At 36.1% G+C, this 22179-nt stretch overlaps 1 protein-coding gene across 1 annotated transcript; it reads left to right on the top strand.

The window, feature by feature from the left end:
• Nucleotides 1-17922: 17922 nt before the first annotated feature.
• LOC120216648 (THO complex subunit 5B-like) lies at nt 17923-22137 on the top strand. Its single transcript, XM_039214000.1, has 8 exons — nt 17923-18305; nt 18399-18689; nt 18865-19201; nt 19575-19912; nt 20011-20267; nt 20536-21127; nt 21206-21334; nt 21571-22137. The coding sequence occupies exons 1-8, from the start codon at nt 18078-18080 to the stop codon at nt 21835-21837; spliced, it is 2439 nt and encodes an 812-aa protein (XP_039069931.1). The 5' UTR covers nt 17923-18077; the 3' UTR covers nt 21838-22137.
• Nucleotides 22138-22179: the final 42 nt, after the last annotated feature.

Here is a 22179-nt window from a genome sequence, read left to right on the forward strand (position 1 = left end):
CAGAGCAAGGTTGAAGACAACAGAACAAATTGATCCTTGGTTCGATAACCCTTAAACACTTGTTTGGGCCTATTCATCCTTTTCTTTCATAACCATGATCCCTGGCCCACATTACGTGCCTGAAAAGTCCCTTCTAATCATACATGGATTTCTAAGTGGAGAGGCTATCTTCAGACTTCATTCTGCCCCTCAGGGTTAATTTTATTTGTAAATAGTTTTTGAAAAAAATTTAATGCATGATAGGAAGAAGAATAAAAGGAGGGTTCAAGACGTAAAATTTTAGATGACGTCTTGAAACCAAAGGAGAATTCGAGTTGAAAACCTGAGAAGGCTGCTCGAATATAAAGATCGTCAACCACTGTACAGAAGGGTGATCTTATACATCTCTTGATAAAGCATCCCACAGTCCAAAGGCGCTCACGAAGACTGAGAACCAATGAACATTTCCAGAAGAGAAGCAAAATAGTTGCCTTATCAGATCAATAAAACGCCAGAATCAAGGATGCAAGAAGCTAACCTGTAACACATTTCCCTCCCAAGTTAGCCTAAGCCTTTTGTCAACATAAATTTTTACTCTTTTCAAATGTATATAATTTTTGAAGGATTAAAAGAAAATTTGACTTATTTGATATTCATTGAACTCTTGTTTTACAATTTGTTTTGATTGTGAGTCTGAAGAAAATGACAATATTTTTGAAATTTATTCATAAATTTTTCACATTCCCTAAAAATAAGAGAAGGGATAAAAACATTTTCAAATAGGACAAGTTTCAAACAAGAAGGTCCTTGCAGTGGGTGAGGCTCATTATGCCTCTATTGGAAGAAAGAGAAGAAGCAGTGTCAGAACATGAAGCATTCTGTGTTTTTGCAGTAGATGGTCTAAAGAGATCAGAATGAATGAAGAATAAAAGCTTTTAGCATTTCCAGATGACGTTGTCAGTAACCTCCCAAGAAGGAGATGACCTCATTGTTCAGAAGGGGCACATATTACGACTTGTATTAAATGCAAGACATTTGGTTGGAAAAATTGATCACTTCTTAAGTGTTTGTGGCAACATGAAGAAAAGCCCTTAAGCTATTTGACAACACTACTGTGTAGTGACACCAGAATGAGAACATTCAAGTTGTGATATATTGGGGCACGACTGAACCCACATCATGTTGAGATGAAAAGATTCAGACTAAGGAGGTATTAAGAACGAGCTTTACAATTTGAGGTGATGGGGCATTTTGAAGGCTCGTACCAGTATAAGATAATGTTGTGGCACTAGTTTCAGCTATATGTATTAATATGGGGCATCTTTGGGAAACATGTGAAGACATGTGGAACGATCATTGAGTTGAACAAATAGTTCCAATGTGATATAAATGTATGAAGAGTGAAAATGGTGAAGCAACGACAGTGGAGTTTATTGTATATGATCATTTTGTCCATTTATTGGTTGCATTACTCTTGTAATTCCATATGCATTAATGTGGCGAGCTGGTATCCCACTTTAATTTCCACTGAGTTTTGGTATCCTTGTAATACCATACAAAAACTCTGAACGCTGTGCAAAGAGCTTCTCCAGTCGAAAGATATTGGCAGAAGTCACAGGAAAAAGATGAATGTGTGGTCAAATGTTTTACGAACCAGTGAGTATGGTGATGGATCAGTGTTGCATTCATGGGTTGTTTCCATTACCCTAGATGAAGTTTGCCTTCTACAACGCCAAGGTTAAAAATGAGAAATGATGAAGATTTCTTCCCACGGAAGAGACGATGGAATTTTATCAATAAGAAACTAATGGAACCAACTAAGGTTGAATGATGGGTTATTGTTAAACCTCTCGACCTGATATGGTATAAATGAGTATTGTTTGATATTTGATTAAATGATTTGGTGACATGAATAATTGGGGTAGATCCTCCTTGGATGTACTGCAAGAGTTAAATCAGAATAGATACATCTCTCCCTTTGATCTTTGTGGAGTTTGGCGCAGTCGTATACATAGTCTCCAAAAATGGGGCAACACAGTCATATTTATGACCATAGCAAGAAGTTGAGAGATAAAACACTTTATTCAAAATGAAGAAAGGAGACAAAGGCAATAGAAGAAGATCAGAGGGCTCTTCAAAAATTCCAGTTGGAAATTATGAGTCGTTGCATGGGTGTCTAAAGCAAACCCTAGAAAAGAATGATAAAAAAAAAGACCGAGCTCACCACTCTGGAGCCAAACAAAGATTGATTCAACATTTATGCATTCATGAGAACATCATCTACATAAAAAATGCATTACACTGATACATTGAATTGCATTCGTGTTTCTTGCATAAATACATGATTTTGACAGATCTTCCGGCGCAAAAAGAAGATGCATAATGTTAAAATCCTGAGGATTAAAAGAAAGATTTCAAACCTCAAATACAAAGAGTTGTGTTTAAAGAGGCATACCCTGAAAACAGAGAGGTCTAATCCACAGAATGAGCATTGCTTTGAAGTGAAGGTCATCAGATGTAGAAGAAAAATGAAGATTTTCGTGTATGAAGAAAGACTTGCACACATGAGATTGGAGCAAAGTCAATCTTAAGCCTTTACTAAAGAGGAGTGAAGCAAACCATCTGAATCCTTCACTGGAGAATAGTGAAGCAAACCATCCTAAGCCTTCACCGGAGAATAGTGAAGCAAACCATCTGAAGCCTTCACCGGAGAATAGTGAAGTAATCAATCTGAAGCCTTCACCTGAGAGTAGTGAAGCAAACCATCTTAAGTCTTCACCAAAAAGTAGTGAAGCATATCCATTTTAAGCCTTCTCAGAAGAGTTTTGGAACAAACCATCCGTCCATCGGATGTAGGAGAAAAGGAAAAAGTTTTTGAGTACAAAGAAGCTGATCAAGTGATTAAAAGGAAACGCGCGCGAGGAGTCATTAACTGATTCAAGGTCCCAAAAAGGGAGAGGTTCAAATGGCAGTTTAATCAAGGAAGACTCTCACATTTAATTGTGGCGAGACAAGCTCTCACAATAGAAATGAATTCGAAAAGATTCTCTTAAATTCTAAATTTTTGAGTATAATGTTTTTCGAATCTTCAAGCATACATTAATGATTGATAATGTTTGATTTTCAGGTTCGATATTTGAAGAAGATATCTGAGTTCCATACTCCTATAGAAAGAGAGAGCGAACCCGTTTGAAGATTGTTCGAGTTCCATACTCCCTAGAAAGAGGGAACGAACCCGTTTGAAGATGTTCGAGTTCTATACTCCCTAGAGAAAGAGGGAGCGAACCCGTTTGAAGATGTTCGAGTTCCATACTCCTTAAAGAAAGAAGGAGCGAACCCGTTTGAAGAGATGTTCGAGTTCCATACTCCTTAAAGAAAGAAGGAGAGAACCCGTAATAAGAAGATTTTCGAGTTCCATACTCCCTATAGAAAGAGGGAGCGAACCTGTTTGAAGAAGATGTTCGAGTTCCATACTCCCTGAAGAAAGAGGGAGCGAACCCGTTTGAAGAAAATGTTCGAGTTCCATACTCCCTAGAGAAAGAGGGAGAGATGTCCGAGTTCCATACTCCCTAGAGAAAGAGGGAGCGAACCCGTTTGAAGAAGATGTCTGAGTTCCATACTCCCTAGAGAAAGAGGGAGCGAACCCGTTTGAAGAAAATATCCGAGTTCTATACTCCCTAGAGAAAGAGGGAGCGAACCCGTTCGAAAATTGTTCGAGTTTTATACTCCCTAGAGAAAGAGAGAGCGAACTTGTTTGCAGAAGATATTCGAGTTCCATAATCCCTAGAGAAAGAGGGAACGAACCCGATTGTTGAAGTTTGTTCGAGTCTTATACTCTCTGAAAGAATAGGGAGCAGACACGATTGTTGAAGATTATTCGAGTCTCATACTCTCTGAAAGAATAGGGAGTAGACACGATTGTTAAAGATTGTTCGAGTCTCATACTCTCTGAAGGAATAGGGAGCAGACACGTTTTCAAAAGATTTTCGAGTTCTATACTCCCTGAAGAAAGAGGGAGCGAACCCGTTTGCAGAAGATTTTCAAGTTCTATACTCCCTGAAGAAAGAGGGAGCGAACCCGTAGGCAAAAGATTGTACGAGTTTCTACTCCTGAAGGAATAGGGATGAACATGTTTTCCAAGGATTTTTCAAGTCTCACCCCGGGGGAGGAGTGGAGCATATCCCATCAAATTTTGAAGCAAGAGATGGAATTGGACAAAAAACACCCAAGTACAATATGAGTCGTCCGAGCCATTTTAAGCTTTCTCAGAAGAGTGTTGGAGCAAACCATCAGATAAAAAAAAGTCGAATATTCTCGGGTTTGTGCACGTGAGATGGAGGCGAAAGTCAAGAATAAGACTAAAGAAGGGAAATAGACGGTGCGGTCAGACAAAATTAGGTTATTTTTTATCTTTGCCACGTTCTTGTGTTCACAACAACGAGCAAAGAGGGGCAGCTGTAATACCCTAATTTTGTCCGGGCCATTTAAATTCATTTGAAGACGATCGAGAGTTAAGTTGAAGATGTTTGTGCTCGATGATGAATTATTTCAAAAGATAAATCATGAAAGTTTACGTTTGAAAGCTTGAGGTGTTTAATTGGACTAAGTCGTATAGGTTCATTTTGGAAATTAAGGCACAGTTTGAAATTTAATCCCAAATACAAATTTAAGTGTCTAAAGACCATTTACGTCTTTGAAGTCCACTTACAAGCCAAATTAAATGCAAGTTCGAGATTCAAGTCCAACAGCAGTCTCAAAATAAAAACCCATTACACCAGACTCGATCCATTTGGCACTATTTCCAGCTCTAACACGATGCTATTGCTGCCCACGTGAAGACATTGGGAACCATAAAACAACCCGTGCTACCACGTTCCACACGTGAAGACCCTGTGCCCAGGCTCCACTGAACGAGACTCCCAGAAGCTCCTGCCAGGACCATACCCGAGCAGACAAGCTCGGCTCCCCATCACCCGTGACCTACAACACGCGAAGAACGAGGGCATTCAACAGGACTAGAAACCAATAGGAAAGACAACAGTCAATGGAGAATGACGGGGGGATATCAATTGAAAAGGAGACCATCAACAGGGGAGAAAGGAAGGAGGGAAACGGGGGGTCTGATCATTCGATTCAAAAAGATTGGAGAATAGAGGGCTTCGTTTTTAATTTTTATTTTGAAAGCAATGTACTGGGGGTTTTCTTCACCCATTTTCGCAGAAAATACTTTGTAAACCGAGGGTTTTCCCCTTCGATTTTAGATAAATATATATTGGAAACAAAAATTAAACGTTTTGATCTCTTCATTTTTGAAGCAACAGAGTTCCTCTTTGTGTTTGCTTGTGTCATTTCGAATAAAAACCAGATTAGAGAGAGGATCGAGTTACCTGAAGGAACACACGCATCCATGGGGTCAGTTGGCTCAGACGCGTAACCGTCAGTATTGAGGGGGATCGATTGTAACAAAAAGAAGATAACTAAAACAGAGGGGTTCATCAGCAGCAGAAAACAAAGGTAATAAAAGCTCTTCCCATAATTTCTACTTTTCTCGAAAATAAAGAAAAAAATATGAGACAAACGAAATCAGAATCAAGTTACAAGGTTGTTTCCTAAATCTGATTTTACAAAATTTGTGTTTCTTTCTATTTTTCATTCGAATCAAAAGACTAAAAAAGAGGAACTCATCATCCTTCATTAAAACCCATTTCGAAAAAGTCATAAATCCATCAGCAGCTACCTTTCGGTTTTCCAAGCAAAAATACACACAAACTATAGCAAATATGAGAGAAATGTCTCACTTACCTTGCTTTACCGTGATTCGGAGTCGTTGATCAGGACTAGAGCTGCCGGGGGTTGCGTCCTTAGGTCGACCAAGTGCTTGCATGTTAGTTTAGGGAGGTTAGAGTAACGTGTTGGGAGATTGTGATGAAAGGTGGTGGCGTTTAGGCGTTCGTTCTTCTTTTCCAAGCTTACTAGCGGTGATTTACGAGATGAGAGCTTTGAAGCTCTCGAAGGGTGGCCATAGGAGAAAGGAGAAGTTGAGAGGAAGAAGAAGGCGTTGCGGCTGCTGAAAATGAAATGGGAATTAGGGTTCAATTTTACCTAATATAACATATATCGGATTATCAAAACGACGTAGTTGAGCAGTTTAGGGCATCCGTTTTGGGCATTTGGTTTATTCATTTTCCGAGTCATTTAGGTTTTACTTGTAACTCATTTTAGTCCTAAATTCGTTTTTTATGTTCTAATTTGGTCTTTGTATTTTACGCAGGGTTAATCTTAGTCCCAAGTGTTAGTATATATTTACTCTTTTCTGTTTTAAACACTTGACCCTCGTGTTCTGCATGTTGCATTTTAGTCCTGAGTGGTAATGTACTTAGTTTCGTCTCTTTAAACATTTGAATCTCATGTTGTTGCATGTTTCATTTTAGTTTCGGGATTCACCCCCTTTGATATTTTATTTGTTTATACATGTGATATATTTCTTTGGAAGATTACAGTTTAGTCCTGCATATATTCATGGTTTTATTCTGATTTTAGTACATGAAATATTATTATTAGTGTTCTATGACTTGATCATTGTTTAATCTATGAATTTAGCATTAAGAGTTAAGTGTTATTCATTTAAGTTATTATGTTGTTTTTTATGTTTTCATGATTACATGTAAATATATGTGTAATTTAATTATTAATGTTAATATGGTCTTTTGCATGCTTATATTTGCATATACTAAGTAATAAAGGATAACTTTGTGCCTTGCTTCATTTTATTAATGTCGAATAAATTAACATTGTGAATATTGGTATTTACCTTTTATTAGGATGCATATAAGTTTTGGCATTTCATATCATTATGTGTAGATATCCTCATAAGCATGATTTCATACCATTACATAATCGATTAAGGGTAATACTCTTTTAACTTAAAACTATCGGAATGGCTTCTCTTAACTTACCAGAGGGTCGTTTTGACGATTTTAAATTAAAAGTGTATCCCAACAGTGTCACAAAAAAATTGATTCTTCACTTTAAAATTTGGGAGTGAAAGAAAAAGAAATATTCGGCCATTTAAATTATTTGAGAAAAGATCGTTAGAACTCACCTAAAGATCTGGTCTCGATATTTTTAAATAATCGAATATCCTTTATCTTTCTAATGACTTGGTAATTTTAAATTAACATATTTTGTTGCTTTTCAATATTACAAATTTGCATTTTGTTGTTTAAAGGGATCATTAATTAATTAAACTCGAACTTGTGAAATTCGTTCCAAAGACATTAATTAATCGATCAGGTACCGATTTAGGGCGTAGTGGGGGTGCTAATCCTTCCCCACACGTAACCGACTCCCGAACTTGGATTTTGGTAACGTAGACCGTAAATTTGTCGTTTTAATTAAAATTAATTTTTGTTTAAAATGACAACGTTTTTGGGTGCCCAATCACACCCTAATCAAAGATTGGTGGCGACTCCTCGAACCTTATATTTTTATCATAAAGGAATTTCCAATTTTTCGAAACGAGAGATTTTCTAAAATCGCACTGTTTTTAATTAAAAATTCAATTGAAAAGAGAATAATAAAAATGACGCGGTTTTCCAAAATCTCGCTCCCCAGTTTAAAAACGTAGGTGTGAGAGATCACACCCTAATCAAAGATTGGTGGCGACTCCTCGAACCTTATATTTTTATCATAAAGGAATTTCCAATTTTTCGAAACGAGAGATTTTCTAAAATCGCACTGTTTTTAATTAAAAATTCAATTGAAAAGAGAATAATTAAAAATGACGCGGTTTTCCAAAATCTCGCTCGCCCAGTGAGTTAAAAATCGTTTCGACAGTTTGTAGCATCAGTATAGAATTCGTTTCTAAATTGTTGGTAAAATAGACTGCAAAACCACACCGTTAGCACTGACATGAAAGATAAACAATAATTGAAAAGGAATAGATTCGTAAACCGTGTTGTGGTATAACCACTGCCTTAGAAACTAATTCGCCCCGATGTGTGTAATCGTTCCAATAGGTGGATCGTCCCCCGAGGTTAACACGGTCGCTCCAAATTTCGTACACCCGAAACCTGAGTTGACTGTTGGTGGTATTACACTTCTGATCGGAAAGCACGAAGAGAACAACTTTAGAAAACAATTTGAGAGTGAATTCTAATTGTAGAGAGTGTGTGTTGAGAAGCTGAATTTAGCTCTCTATTTATAGGCTAGAAATAAGGGTAAATTCGTCCAACAAGAAAATCAAATTAAATGTGATTTTAATTATGAATTTAAACCCTTTTTGTAACTCCTCTTGATGAATCTGGCTCAAAAAAGAGTCAATGTTCATTGCATAAAAATTAAACAGTTATAACTCCTGAAATTAAATCATATAACTCCTGTAACTCTTGATATTAACAGTTTGTCCCTCCCATGAACAAAGCTAGAAATCAGTCCAGATACATCTTAAATTCTGATTTAATTTAGAAAAATAACTGTTTAATTTATTTAATTTCAGACAACTAATAATTAGCTGTTATCATCTGAAATATTTGAACTTTAACAGTCTCAATAGCCTATAAATATCATATGAATCTTTCATATTTTTCATTTAATCTTTCAGAGAAAAATTCCTTACGAATTTTCTCTTAAAAGATAGCATCCGTGTGGACGTGTCAAAGACACGTATTATCACGCCTTGTTCTCTATCACTCAACAAGGGAATCGAGAATGTAAACCTTAAATACCATTCCCACTAACATTTCCAACTCTATGTGGGATTGAGCATTACCAACATTATTTTCTGATTTTAGACAAGAAGAATATGACAAGGAATGGGTCTAAATCTGCAGCTGAAACTAAGCAAAATCCTTAAACTCAACTCCATGAAAGCATGTTCAAGGAAGCTCTCGAAGAGGCATTTGAAGAAGATTTTTGTTCAACTCCTAAAACATTGAACCCGGTTCCCTGATGAATCAAGATGAGAGCTTGGGACGATCAATATCTCTTGCAAGGCTTAGTGCGAATTCTTGCGAACCACCGCTCTCGCTGTTGAGCTCACATTTGAATGTGAAAAAGATTCCATCCGCCGAAAGTGGGACGAGTAAATGGGTACTTTTTGAGAAATTGGGTAACTTATAGGACCCTTGGCGAAATTTCCTGCTAATACGACCTCCCCCGACTCTGTCGATGGTAGTAGTGGAAGTGCTAAATATTTTTCCAGTTTTCAAGAAAGACGACAACGACTACACCAACAACAAAAGCAACTGAGAATGGTTGTATTGAAGAATCACAGGAAATAAGGTCCGATAGATATGGATTCTGATGACGGGGAGGATGACGATGCGGATTCATTTGATAGTTTAGCAATACCTCCGACGTGAAAAAAAATGTAACAAGGGTCGTTCATAATGGTGCAAATTTAGGTGAAAAAACGAAGAAAATGGGGGAACTCGATCTGGGAACTGACTCAGGCGATGTTACAGTTCGACAAAACGAACGAAAAGAGAAGACCGTAAAGCTTTAACAAGTGGTGGATATGGACAACCGAAGGAATAAATTCGTCAAGGGGATGGAGTTGCAGAGGATGCAAGGGAAAATGTGTTCGAATAAAAAAATATAAAAATGTTATGTGATAATAGAGTTAAGAAAAAACGGGGGTGTCCAAAAAAATTTCAATGCATAAAGTTTAATTATTAAATTAAAAACTTTTAGGGTACAATGATCAAAGTATGAGAGAGAAGAAAGTCCAGTTGTCAATTGTGTAATTCACCCTATCGTTTTTGGATTATTGGGCTACGTGGGACTTTTTTAAGGTTTTTTGCCCAATACCCCCATACTGGTAAAAAAAATTAGGGTATTGGGCCTATCCGAATTTTATTTAGTAAACTACAACATTTGCTACAGTACTCCCTTGGATATTATTTTTTAATAGTCTTGGTGTAGTGGTTCCCACGTGGACCGTTATTTAATTTGGGTCATAATTACTCGTAACGTCGACGTGATGAGTCTATTAATTTTTTTTTATTTTTTAAGTAATAATATTTATAAAATAAAAAAATTTAATGAAACTCATCACATCGAGGTGATGAGTTCATTCGAATTCAAAAAAAAAATAGTCGTTAGACAATACGTAGTAACGACCAAGTGAACTCTCGAGGTGACCATGTATAATTTTAAAAAAAATAAATTAACAGAAAAATCAATTTATTTAAATTTTACGAAATACAAAGTAAATAAATAAATGTAAAAAAATACATGAAAACTGCAAAGTAAAAACCATTTTATCTATGTCTTCTAAGTTCTTGACGATGTAGCGGAGTGGTCAAATGATAATATCGCGGGGCTCGTCGTGTAACATCCGCAATACCGGGTTAGTGACCAAATTGTAGAGTTTCAGAATTTGGTGACTAAAGTATAAGAATGAAAGAATTCAATGATTATTTGAATTTATATTAAAGGTTATTTGGTAATTATTAAAGGAAATTAAGGGTAGTATGGTCTTTTCCTTTAAAAGATATTCTTCCCCCTTTTATAAGAGTGAAAAACGTGGGAAGAGAGCTATCTGGAAGCTTTCTTCTTCTTGCTTTCTCTTCTTCACGTGGGGCTAGCTACAAAAGGTAAGTTAATTTCAGTTGGTTAATTCTTAAGTTTTAAGCTTAGTTTTGATTCTTTGGGTATTAAATAAGCTTAAGGAAAGCTTAAATCATCTTAAAAACAAATGATGGAGGGGTTATGAGAGATTAAAGATTTGGAGTTTTTATATGAAACTTTGGAAAAGAATTGATAAGTAGAATTTGAAGTTAAATTTGACTTGTCAATGGTTAAATTAAGAGATTTGGAATGATAGAATTTGATTTTGAACATATAGAAAATTTGATATGATTTTTGAATTATATATGGAAGATAGGATTTGAGGTTTAAGATGAAATAAATGAATAGATTGGTTTAAGTATGTGTACTAGAGTTAAGAATGAAAAGGAGATGATATATGAAGTGTTTGAGTGAAAATGAAGGAATTTCGGGTTGAAATATGATTTCTGGGCAAGGGGAATCGGTACCCATTCAAGGGGAACCGATACCCCTTCAAACGACAGAATTCCAGAATGTCTGGAGGGAATCGATACCCCCATAGGGGGGAACCGATTCCCCCTAAAGGAAAATTGGGAATATGGATTTAATAAGTTTGTTTAAGTTGCTAGTATTCAATTACAAGGTGTAGGTATCTAATGATTACCTCGAAATGTACATTTATGTAGATTCTACGCATAAAGAATTCCGGAACGTTTGGCAAGTAAGATCGATCAAGGGGGAAAGATAAGAGATTGGAATTGACTAGTGAGGCCAGGTGAGTGCATATTAATTAGTTTATGGTGCTAAATGGAAACAAGACTTGCGACAAGTCTATTTTCCTCTGTTAGAATGCATATATGATTATACGTATATGAATGACATGAATTGTATGTATGCATGATTATATGTGTTAACATGCTTTTGAATGTAATGTTACGAAAGTATGTGCTATGTAATGTATATATATGAACATATGTGAAACTGAACTATGTGACTGCATGAGAAAGATATGAGCCATACGACATGATATGTGAACATGAGAAAACAAAGTATAAGATATGAACTATGTGATCCTATGAGAATATGAAAAGAAGCTATGTGACTACATGTATATGTGAAAGAAGCTATGAGCTTATATGGCATGTGATATGAAAGTGTATATGTGAAATGATATGAAATATATGTGAAAACAAGTATATGTATGAGATAAGATCTATGTGATTACATGCAACATATGATATTAGATATATGTTTACACGTACATGTGATACGTGACTGAAAAGAAAAAATATGTGGTTAAGAGAAAGAATATGAATAAGTAATGTGAACTGTTATAAATGATAATGCCCATGTTATGTGATATGAGAGCTAGGGGTATAGTTGGCATGCCAAGGGTCGAGGGTTTACCTATGTTCTTCGGACATATGGACTGTTTACCTATGTTCTTCGGGACATATGGACTGTTTACCTATGTTCTTCGGAACATACGGACTGTTTACCTATGTCCTTCGGGACATATGGACTGATTACCTAGGTTCTTCGGAATCTATGGACTGGTCCTTCGGGACATTGATCGAGCTATGGTGACAGCATATGTGTGCACAACCTCAATGTACTCACATACCTTAAGTTCTCACTAGTGTACATGGGCTAATAAAGTGATTAAACAAGCATACTGAATGTGATATGTATACGATGGGTTTATAAGTGGTTTGAAATGTGTTACGTGAACCATATGATGTTGTGTGTGTATAGCGTTTGATTGAAAAGGTTAACAATAAAAGTATGTGATTACATGATAAACTGTTAATGATGAATTATATGTCTGTATGTATTTATTGTAATTAATCTGATATGATTTTATATGATACGAAGAATGCATGGAATTGGTATAACCTGATAGAACAGAACATGCATGTATTGATATATGTTATGAAGTGCATTATAAGTCGTTATGCCTCACTAAGTCTTCGACTTAGCGTGTGATTGTTTCACACGTAGGTTTCGAGAAGAGTAAAGAGTAATGCGGAGCAAGACAGGTCAGTTTTCCTTACCAAATGTCAGATCAGAAAATGTATGTACTGTTTACAGAGTGTAGTTGGCATGTAGTCTAAAGATATAAATGGTATGAACTCTGATATCTGTTGTAAACGTTTTGAAATAATTTAAATGTTATCAAAGTTTTTAAATTACTCACTATTTTATACGAATAAATGTTTGAAAAGTCAATGTGACACTTTGGACTCGTATCCGGGTCGGATACGGGTTGGGGGTGTTACACGTCGAGTACGCCAAGGTTGTAGGCCTTAATCATCGTCGTCATTATCGTGCTGAGGAGGTGTACCCATCACATTATGCTATCCACATTCGAAACACGGTGATGGATTTATGATATTTGATGCCATCATCGTCTTAACTGCTTCGACTGGACTTTGGTGACCATATAGGACATGGTTCCACTCACCCACAAACCTCATGTTTTGTTGAAGATGCTTGAGTGTATTGCGGTGCATCCCATGAACCTCCAACCCAATTCGATCGAGTCTCAGCTAAAGTATGAAATGGAGGATTGAGACCAAAACTAGCCTGAGATGCGTAATAGTACTATTCAGCCATAGATGCTGAAGTGGAAGAAGAATACGACGACGACGATGCTTTCTTATTTAACTTGGACTTAGAATTGGCGCTTTTGGCCTGATGATATTGTCATTCTGTCAACTCTTCTGGTGTCGTGAGATATGATTTGCCATTTTGTTCGTAAAGCCGGAGATAATGGGAATGGTTGAAATCTAAGTCCAACAGTATAATGTCCTGACGATGGGGGAGGGATAGTTCACGCTGATTCCATAGGTCGATGTAGTAAGCATGTCGCGTCGGCCAATTTTCATCATGTTTCCCACGCGTATCAATTGTATGGAGCACGTCTATAACAACCACGATTTCTGTAGAAATCGACTGGTGTGCCACAAATTGACGCATCACTCTATCAGTCGCGTGCCACTCAACAATCGTTTGGTGTAATAACAACGTCACGATACACCATAAGTGGGACCCCTCTAAAAATCCTGCCGGCAGTACATGGTATATCTTCTCGTTGACATACAGAAGTCAAGAGAACTATAAATATTAAATATCAAAGTTAGTATATATAAAGTTAAAAAGATTCAAAAAAATAATAAAAATAGGGTATATCATACCGCAAATCGACCGACAATATTGATCCTCATCCATATGTCTCGTGCATCGACACCTATCAACTTCATCTTTGTTATTTTACGATGCTATCTAAAATATATATATATATATATATATTATATATAATTTTAAGATTAAAAAAAGTTAAATAAATGAAGTTAAACAATTACCTTGTAGCCAACGAAAACTCGACCGGGGCATCTGTAATCGGCATAAAAAAGGGCAACTGATACCAGGCTTAGAACTGTAGCCGTAACAGATAGCCTACTTCATCGGATTTTGACCAAGTTTGACAGTTGCAGCCTTGCAAATCTTTAGGCAAAGAAAGGCCAAAATCGTCGAGCCTCAACTGGTATTCCGGTACACAACGAAGTCTTCCAAATATTATAGATACTGAGAGCCAAAATATAGGATTTATCCGGTAATAATATCCCTCCAATCACTTGGAGAATAAATGCTTGGAAAGTGAAAAAAACATCCTCCTCGGTAGACTCGTCTGTGACTTGGAATTCAGACTTCATCCATGTTATCATTACCCGATAGCCCCTCATGAAGTCAGATGGTGGCCATTTTCCCAAGACTTGGAGGATGAACATCGCGGGGTCGTAAGAGTTATGACTCACGACGGGGGCTCCTTTCACCGAAACACCGAGTTGGAGTTGGTAAGCGATGTCTTTCAGAGTAATCATCGCTTCACCACTCGGGAAATGGAATGTGTGCGTCTCAAGTCACCAACGTTCAATCAGTGCCTCGATCAATGTCGGGTACACCTTGAAGCCACGTAAAAATATGGTCAGAAATAAACCAGATTAATGCAGATATACTATCATCCGCTGATGCAGCTCTCTAGTTGTCATCCCCCGACTACAAATACTTCATTCGTCGTCCGGCCTGCGTTGGATCAACGAAACATGGACGTTATCCAGGCGCAACATGTGTTATTGGGTTGCCATTTTTCGAGATTTTCGCACAACATATGTTTTTTCAATTTTTTGGATTCAAGGTTTGGAAAAACACCAAAACTCTAAACCCCTATTTATAGCCTTACCCCAATTGTAATATCCCAAAATTTAGACTGGTAATTGGAATGTAAATTTTGAAAGTTTGGGGATTAATATAAAGTTGTAAAAGTTTAAGGACTAAAAGTGTACATTTTTGAAAGTTAAATTTTGGATTTGTAAATTAGTAGTTTATCCCAAGAAAATTATTTTAGTGTATTTCAAAATTTTGATATGGAGTTTGCATAAAAGCCTATTAAAGGACAAAGTTCAGTATATTATTCGAATTATCGACTTGAATCAGAAGTTTGTAAAAATTTGAATGAAGGTATATTTGGGTTGTAAAAATTAAATGGATATTTTTAAATAGTGAAATTTAAGCTGGATATGGTGAAATTTGGTGAGAATTGCACTATAAAATGAGATAGTATAATTTAATGACTAAAATGGATTTTTGAAAAATTGGATGGTCAAAAAGAAAAATTGAGAGATGAGATTTTTATAGCTATTTAATAATACTAAATTAGAGATAATGGAGTGGTATAGTTGTAATTTAGGGAATTCATTAATGGCAATTTGGTTTTTTTGGCCAAAATGAATAAAAAAATTATTTTATTGATTTTAAAAGTCAAAATTGGGGGATTGTTTTTTCATAAATTTTGGAAGTCTCTTCTTCGCTAGCAGGTTGCTGAAACTCATAGTCAAGGTAAGCAATTTCTTTTCTTTTCCATTTTTGATCAAATTTAGTAAGATTTTGGTCTAAAGTGTGAAACAAGAAAATAATCCCCATTAAATTCTCTACGATTTGGTGTAAATATTTCTTTGTTTCATGCTTGAATGGTGGAACGAAGTGATTTATGTGAATGAAGGGGAAGTTGATTTTGATTGAGTTAAGGTTGAAGTTGGATCTTAGGAGTGTTGTGGAGTTATAATTAAGCATTAAAATTTATAGGAAGCATTTGGAAGGACTTGTTCGAAAAAATTCGGTTATTATGGAGTTTTATGGAGAAATGTTAATTTTGATTGTTATGATATGGAATTCATTGGAAATGATTGAAAATGAATTATAGATAAGGATTTAAGCTTGAAAATAAATTGAAGACCATTAGAAAATGGAATATGAGTATTCGGCCATGGTTGAGTACATAAAAGTCGATTGTTGCATTATTATTTAAGTGTTATTGTGACTTAATAAATTTCATGTTCTGGCAATGGGATGAAAGAAAGTGGAGAGAACAGAGTATAAGATTACCCTTGTTTATTAAAATAAAATGCAAAACTATATTTGTATTCGTATGGCATAAAGCCATAAACAAGTTCCTGTGCTGTAGTTGTGGAAAAGCTTTGAAAATCGAACGTCTCTGTGATGTAGACATAATCATGTTTGAGTTTGGCACAGTCCAAGTAATATTGAATATGATGCTCAATTGAGTTAAATGATGATGTTCTGTTTTGGTTAAAAAAAATTAAGGTTAACTGTAATTAGGTGGAAGGAAAAATTATATCGAATATGCATTGAGGATAATTTTTGGAATTTTTATTTGAATTCGAGTTTATTACATTAGTTAAAATACTAATTCGTATTCGGAATTGTGATGTCGGTATAATCGACATTTGTGTAGATCGTGATCATACTCAAGTTCAAAGCGAGATAAAAGGAATGAATAAAATTCGAGAATAAATCGATAGTATCAAATAAGCTAGTGAGGTCACATGTGAGTGCAATTAACTTTTTAACGAAATAATACGAGAAAGAATTGCGATGAGTCAACCTCGATTGTTTTTATTTAAAAGGTTTTTTTTAAAGTAGTAATTGAACATATATATTATCAAATTGTTTTATTTTTATAGTGTATGATTATTTTGGGTATGAACTGCCCAAGATCGTATCTATGAAATTTATTTTATTTGGATACATGAATGCTTTTATATGTGAAATAATACATGATTTTAAGTAAGCCCATTGTATGGGAGTAAGAGTTAATGGTACAATTGACATGCCAAGAGGTGAAGTCAACAGTTACAAACTTACGAGTTGCACCAGTATAGATTACTCATATGACTCATGTGCTTTAATAGTATCGAGGTAGAGTAATCGATGCAATCTACAGATATTTTATATGTTGTATGATATGATATTGATACTCATATAACTCGTGTACCTTAGTGGTGCCGAAGTAGAATAACCTAATATAGTTAATAGTGAATTTTCACTCATGTGACTCATGTACTATAGATTTCTCATTATAGTACAGTGGACAACAATACAAATTAAAATAGAAAAGTACCGATTTAATACATAGTTTAAAGTAAAGAATTTTAATAATTGTTTTTACTTTTATTTTGCGCATGATTTATTTAATTAATATTTTTATATACAAATGTTTATTTTATATGTCATTTATTTTAAAAGTTGCCTCATTAAGTGAAATACTTAGCGTGTGATAATTCACACGTAGGAAAAACGAAGTCAGCAGAGTAGGGAGCCAGGCGAAATATCCTACATTTTGAGAGACCACTTTAGACATCCAGAATCAATACGACATCTTTCTGATGTTTTTAATATTCATAGTTGTCATGTATATACTTTTGTTATAATGCTCTGATTCAAATATGTCTGAACTCTTTTGATCATATGATGAATGAATATTATTTTATATATATTTTACGTTATAGTTTTAAATGCAATTATTTATTTTTAATGGCGATTTTAAATGAAATAAAATTTTACCAATTTTTAAATAATATATGTCGTATATGATTGATGTGATAATTCTACCTCATATATGGGACTGTATATGAGATAGGGGTATTACACCAACGACTAGTTTTTCAAAATGGTTGGTTTCATTGACCGTTGCTACCCCTCTACTAGTTGAACAAAGGCTAGTCAACAATTTTTTTTTAATTCGAAGGAACTCGTCACCTCAACGTGACGAGTTATATCGATTTTTATTTTATTTTATAAATATTATTTGTTAAAAAATTTAAAAAAAATAATTAACAAACTTATCACGTCAACCCACTATGTGGGGAGCATTAAAAAATAATATCCGAGAAAATCATCTTCTCAAGATAACGAGATTCAACACAATGTAACAAATATCGTAATTTGCTAAATAAAATTTTAGTAAGCCCAATACCCCAAATTTTTTATCAAAATTTTTACCCGCATGAGGGTATTGGGCAAAAAAAAAACCCTATTTTAACATACCCAAACCCTAACGCAATGAAAGAAAGAAAGGCCGAGACAGCTTAAAGGGTCGCCGTTTCATCCAAATCGAAGTTGGAGCTGAACTTAGTTGGGGGTTCGTTGTTGTAGCTTGGTCCGAAACATATAGAGGTGGCAAGAAGATGGAGGACGGAGAGATACAGGAGGAAATGGTGGTGGATGTGAGATCACAGTCACCAGCTCCGCCGCCCAAGCCCGAGAAATCTCCTAACGACATGCTTAAAGAAACCAAAGCCTCGGTCGAAGAGGTCGTCGCCAAAATCCTCTCAGCCAAAAAGGAAAACAAACCAAAATCTGAACTCAGAGAACAAGTCACGCAAATGTTACTCAACTTCGTCAATCTCCGCCAGGTTCTCTTTCGGAAAACTATTTATCAATCGAAAAGGGGAAACAAATTGAAATAGAAATCTCGTGTTTTAATTTTATTTTTTTTCTTCTTTCAGGTGAATCGTAACATACTGTTGGAGGAAGACAAAGTGAAATCGGAGACGGAACGTGCGAAGGCACCTGTGGATTTTACGACGCTGCAGCATCACAATTTAATGTACGAGAAGAGTCATTATTTGAAAGCTATAAAAACTTGCAAGGATTTCAAATCTAAGTATCCTGATATCGAGCTTGTGCCCGAGGAGGAGTTTTTTCGCGACGCTCCTGAAGATATTAAGGGTTCGAATTTGTCTGAGGATAGCTCGCATAATTTGATGCTTAAGAGGCTTAATTATGAGTTATTCCAGGTAAATTACTAACCAAATATAAGTTGAATAGATAAACATAGTATTTTCTTTATATAATTTTAAATTTTATGGGAATTGAATCTTTTATACACCTTATTTGTGTTTAGGACAACATATATTGTGTTTAGGATAAAAATGCATAGCTAAGCCTATGTTTGCATATGATTTGTCTCAGAGGAAAGAGCTATGCAAACTTCTAGAAAAGTTGGAACAACGAAAGAAAAATCTTCTGGAGACAATAGCTAATAGGAAGAAGTTTCTATCAAGTCTGCCATCACACCTCAAATCCCTTAAGAAAGCATCGTTGCCTGTTCAGAATCAATTGGGTGTTTTGCATACAAAGAAACTGAAGCAGCATCATTCGGCTGAGCTTCTTCCACCTCCACTCTATGTGATTTACTCACAGTTCATGGCACAGAAGGAAGCATTTGGTGAAGATATTGATCTGGAGATCATTGGAAGTATGAAGGATGCTCAGGCGTTTGCCCGCCAGGAAGCAAATAAAGAAAATGGTGAGTTATGCTGGTCTTCCTTTTGGTTGTGTGCATCTGTGCATAGTGCAATAGTTGATAGTTCTTCAGATGTTACTTTACTGCTATACTCTTTATTACAAGATAATGGACAAGTAGGCTAGTACAAATGCACATAAACATTCAAGTTGAAAACTATGGTTGCTAGTGAAATGAACTTTGTTGTGTTAGGTGAGTGTAACTAAACCTATTTATTTCTGTAAAGAATTTTCTCTATTATGTTTTTTATTTGTATTTTATTTCACTTTATCTTCTTAACTTGGCCTCTAACCTGCTCTGGGCTAGCAACTACTTAAATCTTTTTTTTCTTTTCACAAAAAAATTGAAGTGAGTACTGATATTCAATTGTTGCCAGGTTTATCTACCAGCGTTGAGAGCTCAAGGTTGGAGGATGATGTACCAGATGAGGAAGATGATGGACAGAGAAGGAGAAAACGGCCAAAGAGGGTTCCTAGTATGGAGGCTATTGACAACGCAGGAGTCTATCAAGTTCATCCTCTGAAAATTATCCTTCGCATATATGATGATGAGGCATCTGATCCTGAATCAGCAAAACTTGTCACTTTGAAGTTTGAATACCTGTTAAAGATGAATGTTGTTTGTGTTGGGATTGATGGATCAACTGAAGGACCTGAGTGTAACATCCTCTGCAATTTGTTTCCTGATGACACTGGCCTGGATCTGCCTCACCAGGTTTGTGTCTATTATGTGCATTGCTCCACCTTGACCTTGGCCTTTTTTGTCATGTTTTCCTTTTCATGTAATGATAACTGTTCTGAGTTATATTGCAGTCAGCCAAGCTGTTCATTGGTGAGGGTGCTTCATTTGATGAAAAGAGAATTTCACGTCCGTACAAGTGGGCCCAGCATTTGGCAGGAATTGATTTCTTACCTGAGGTTTCACCATTGCTTAGTAGCCATGAAGCTCCAAACAGTGAAACCAAAAGCGATGCTGTTATCTCTGGTCTTGCATTGTACCGACAGCAGAACCGAGTGCAGACAGTCATCGAGAGAATCCGAGCACGGATAAAAGCAGAACTGGCTCTTACGTGAGTCACTGTCCTGTATGTTTGGAGTTTGGATCTTGAAGAAAACAATAAGAAAGCAAATAGGAGTGAATTCCACTATGTGGTCAAATCTTTATGATATAAAGTTCCTAATTTTTGGTTTTAGTTAAAAAAATCTCTTTGCCTTAGCCGCAACTTGTGTGTTGGAATATATTTGTTTTTTTCCATGTTGGATTGTTCTTAGCTTGTTTTGTCTTCAGTTTGGTATTTTTTTTTGTTGAAAATCTGGAATTATTTCATTGAATTACAGGAAACAGCTTGATTCACTTATGAAGCTTAAATGGCCTGCTTTGAATTGTAAAAGTGTTCCATGGGCCTTGCATGCTCCCTTGTGCAATTTGCATAGTTGGTCATCTGTAGGATCCAAAGGCAATGAGGATTCATCCCAACCTGTTATTGACACGGCACCAGTTCAAGAACCTACGGATGATATGGATGGAAGATCTGGTATCACGAAGGAAGAGCTGGAGGGTTTTAGGGAAGATGGGGAGCTTCCATCTTTGCTTTCAGTCCCATCTGCGACAATTGATACTAAACTTACTCTACTGAAGGGATCTGGTCTTGACCATTCCAAGCAATTGGCTTTGATTTCAAAGAGCATTTTGTCCCCAGCCAGTAAGGGAAAATTACCGAGTTTCAAAAAGCATGACGATGATTATGTCTTCATGCTAGAGACGGATAGTGAACTGGATGAGCCCCTAGAGACAGAGACTGAAAACTCTTCTGTTCAGTGCTATGAAATAGTTGAAAAATCATGGGTTGACTATGGTAACAAGGAATTTGTTCTTCATTTAACAAGGAAAATGCCCACAAGTGGGCTGAATATGAAACTAGAAGCCAAGGTGTCGACAATTACTTTGTTTTGTTTTCTTATGTTCATTAAAGATGGAAACCTGACACGCCAAATTGAACTGTTGCAGATTAAGATCAGTATGGAATACCCTCTTAGACCTCCTTTGTTTACAATGAATCTTTACTCACTTGGAGAAAATTCTTCTGAGAATGACTATTCTGGGTGGCACAACGAAGTTCGTGCTATGGAGGCTGAGGTATGCCACTGGTATTTCTGAAGTAGCTATCTCACAATAATGGATGGTGATTTGTTGAATTTTCTCCAGGAATAGTCAATGTTATACATTACATGAAGCATGGACAATGGGAAATGATAAAAGGTTTATTAAATGCTGTAGAGTAGTTTTAGCCCTTTTGTTTGAGCGGTAACAATGATGAGCTGTTGGTTGAGGTCCACCTTTTTAAATTCTCATTCTATGGTTGCATCGTGCAGGTAAATCTCCACATGTTAAAGATGGTACCCCCGGATGATGAAAACTATACATTATCACATCAAATATACTGTCTTGCTATGTTGTTTGACTATTATATGGATGAGGCAACTCCATCCTCGGACAAGAGGAAGACTAGTTCTGTGATAGATGTTGGATTGTGTAAACCTGTTAGTGGTAGGCTTCTCGCCAGATCATACAGAGGGAGGGATCGTCGGAAATTGATATCCTGGAAGGACATGGAGTGCACTACTGGCTATCCTTTTTAGGAATGGAGCTTTTGATATTATTTTTGCAGGAACATGGAGATGGATCTTCGACCAAGAGGGGGTCTGAAATAATCCTTTTGTGCAGCAAAAACAGTGATTCTACCAGTGAAGATAATGAAGAGGGCAAGTGGCTCAGTCTTTGATTCATGGAGTTGCATTAAGATCAAATGATGATGGCCTTGGGAGCGGCTGCCTTGTGTTACCGAAGCTGTATGCTGATTTACGTCTTCATTTATTTATTTTTCCTGGCATGCATCTCTGCGTTGAACAAACAATGGCTTAAAATATTAAGATTGGGCATTTTCGTTGGTTATGTTTACTAAGTGACTGATGGTTTAAGGG

This window comes from Hibiscus syriacus, unplaced genomic scaffold (assembly GCF_006381635.1).
Source record: "Hibiscus syriacus cultivar Baekdansim isolate YM2019G1 unplaced genomic scaffold, ASM638163v2 tig00110163_pilon, whole genome shotgun sequence".
Classification (NCBI taxonomy): domain Eukaryota; kingdom Viridiplantae; phylum Streptophyta; class Magnoliopsida; order Malvales; family Malvaceae; genus Hibiscus; species Hibiscus syriacus.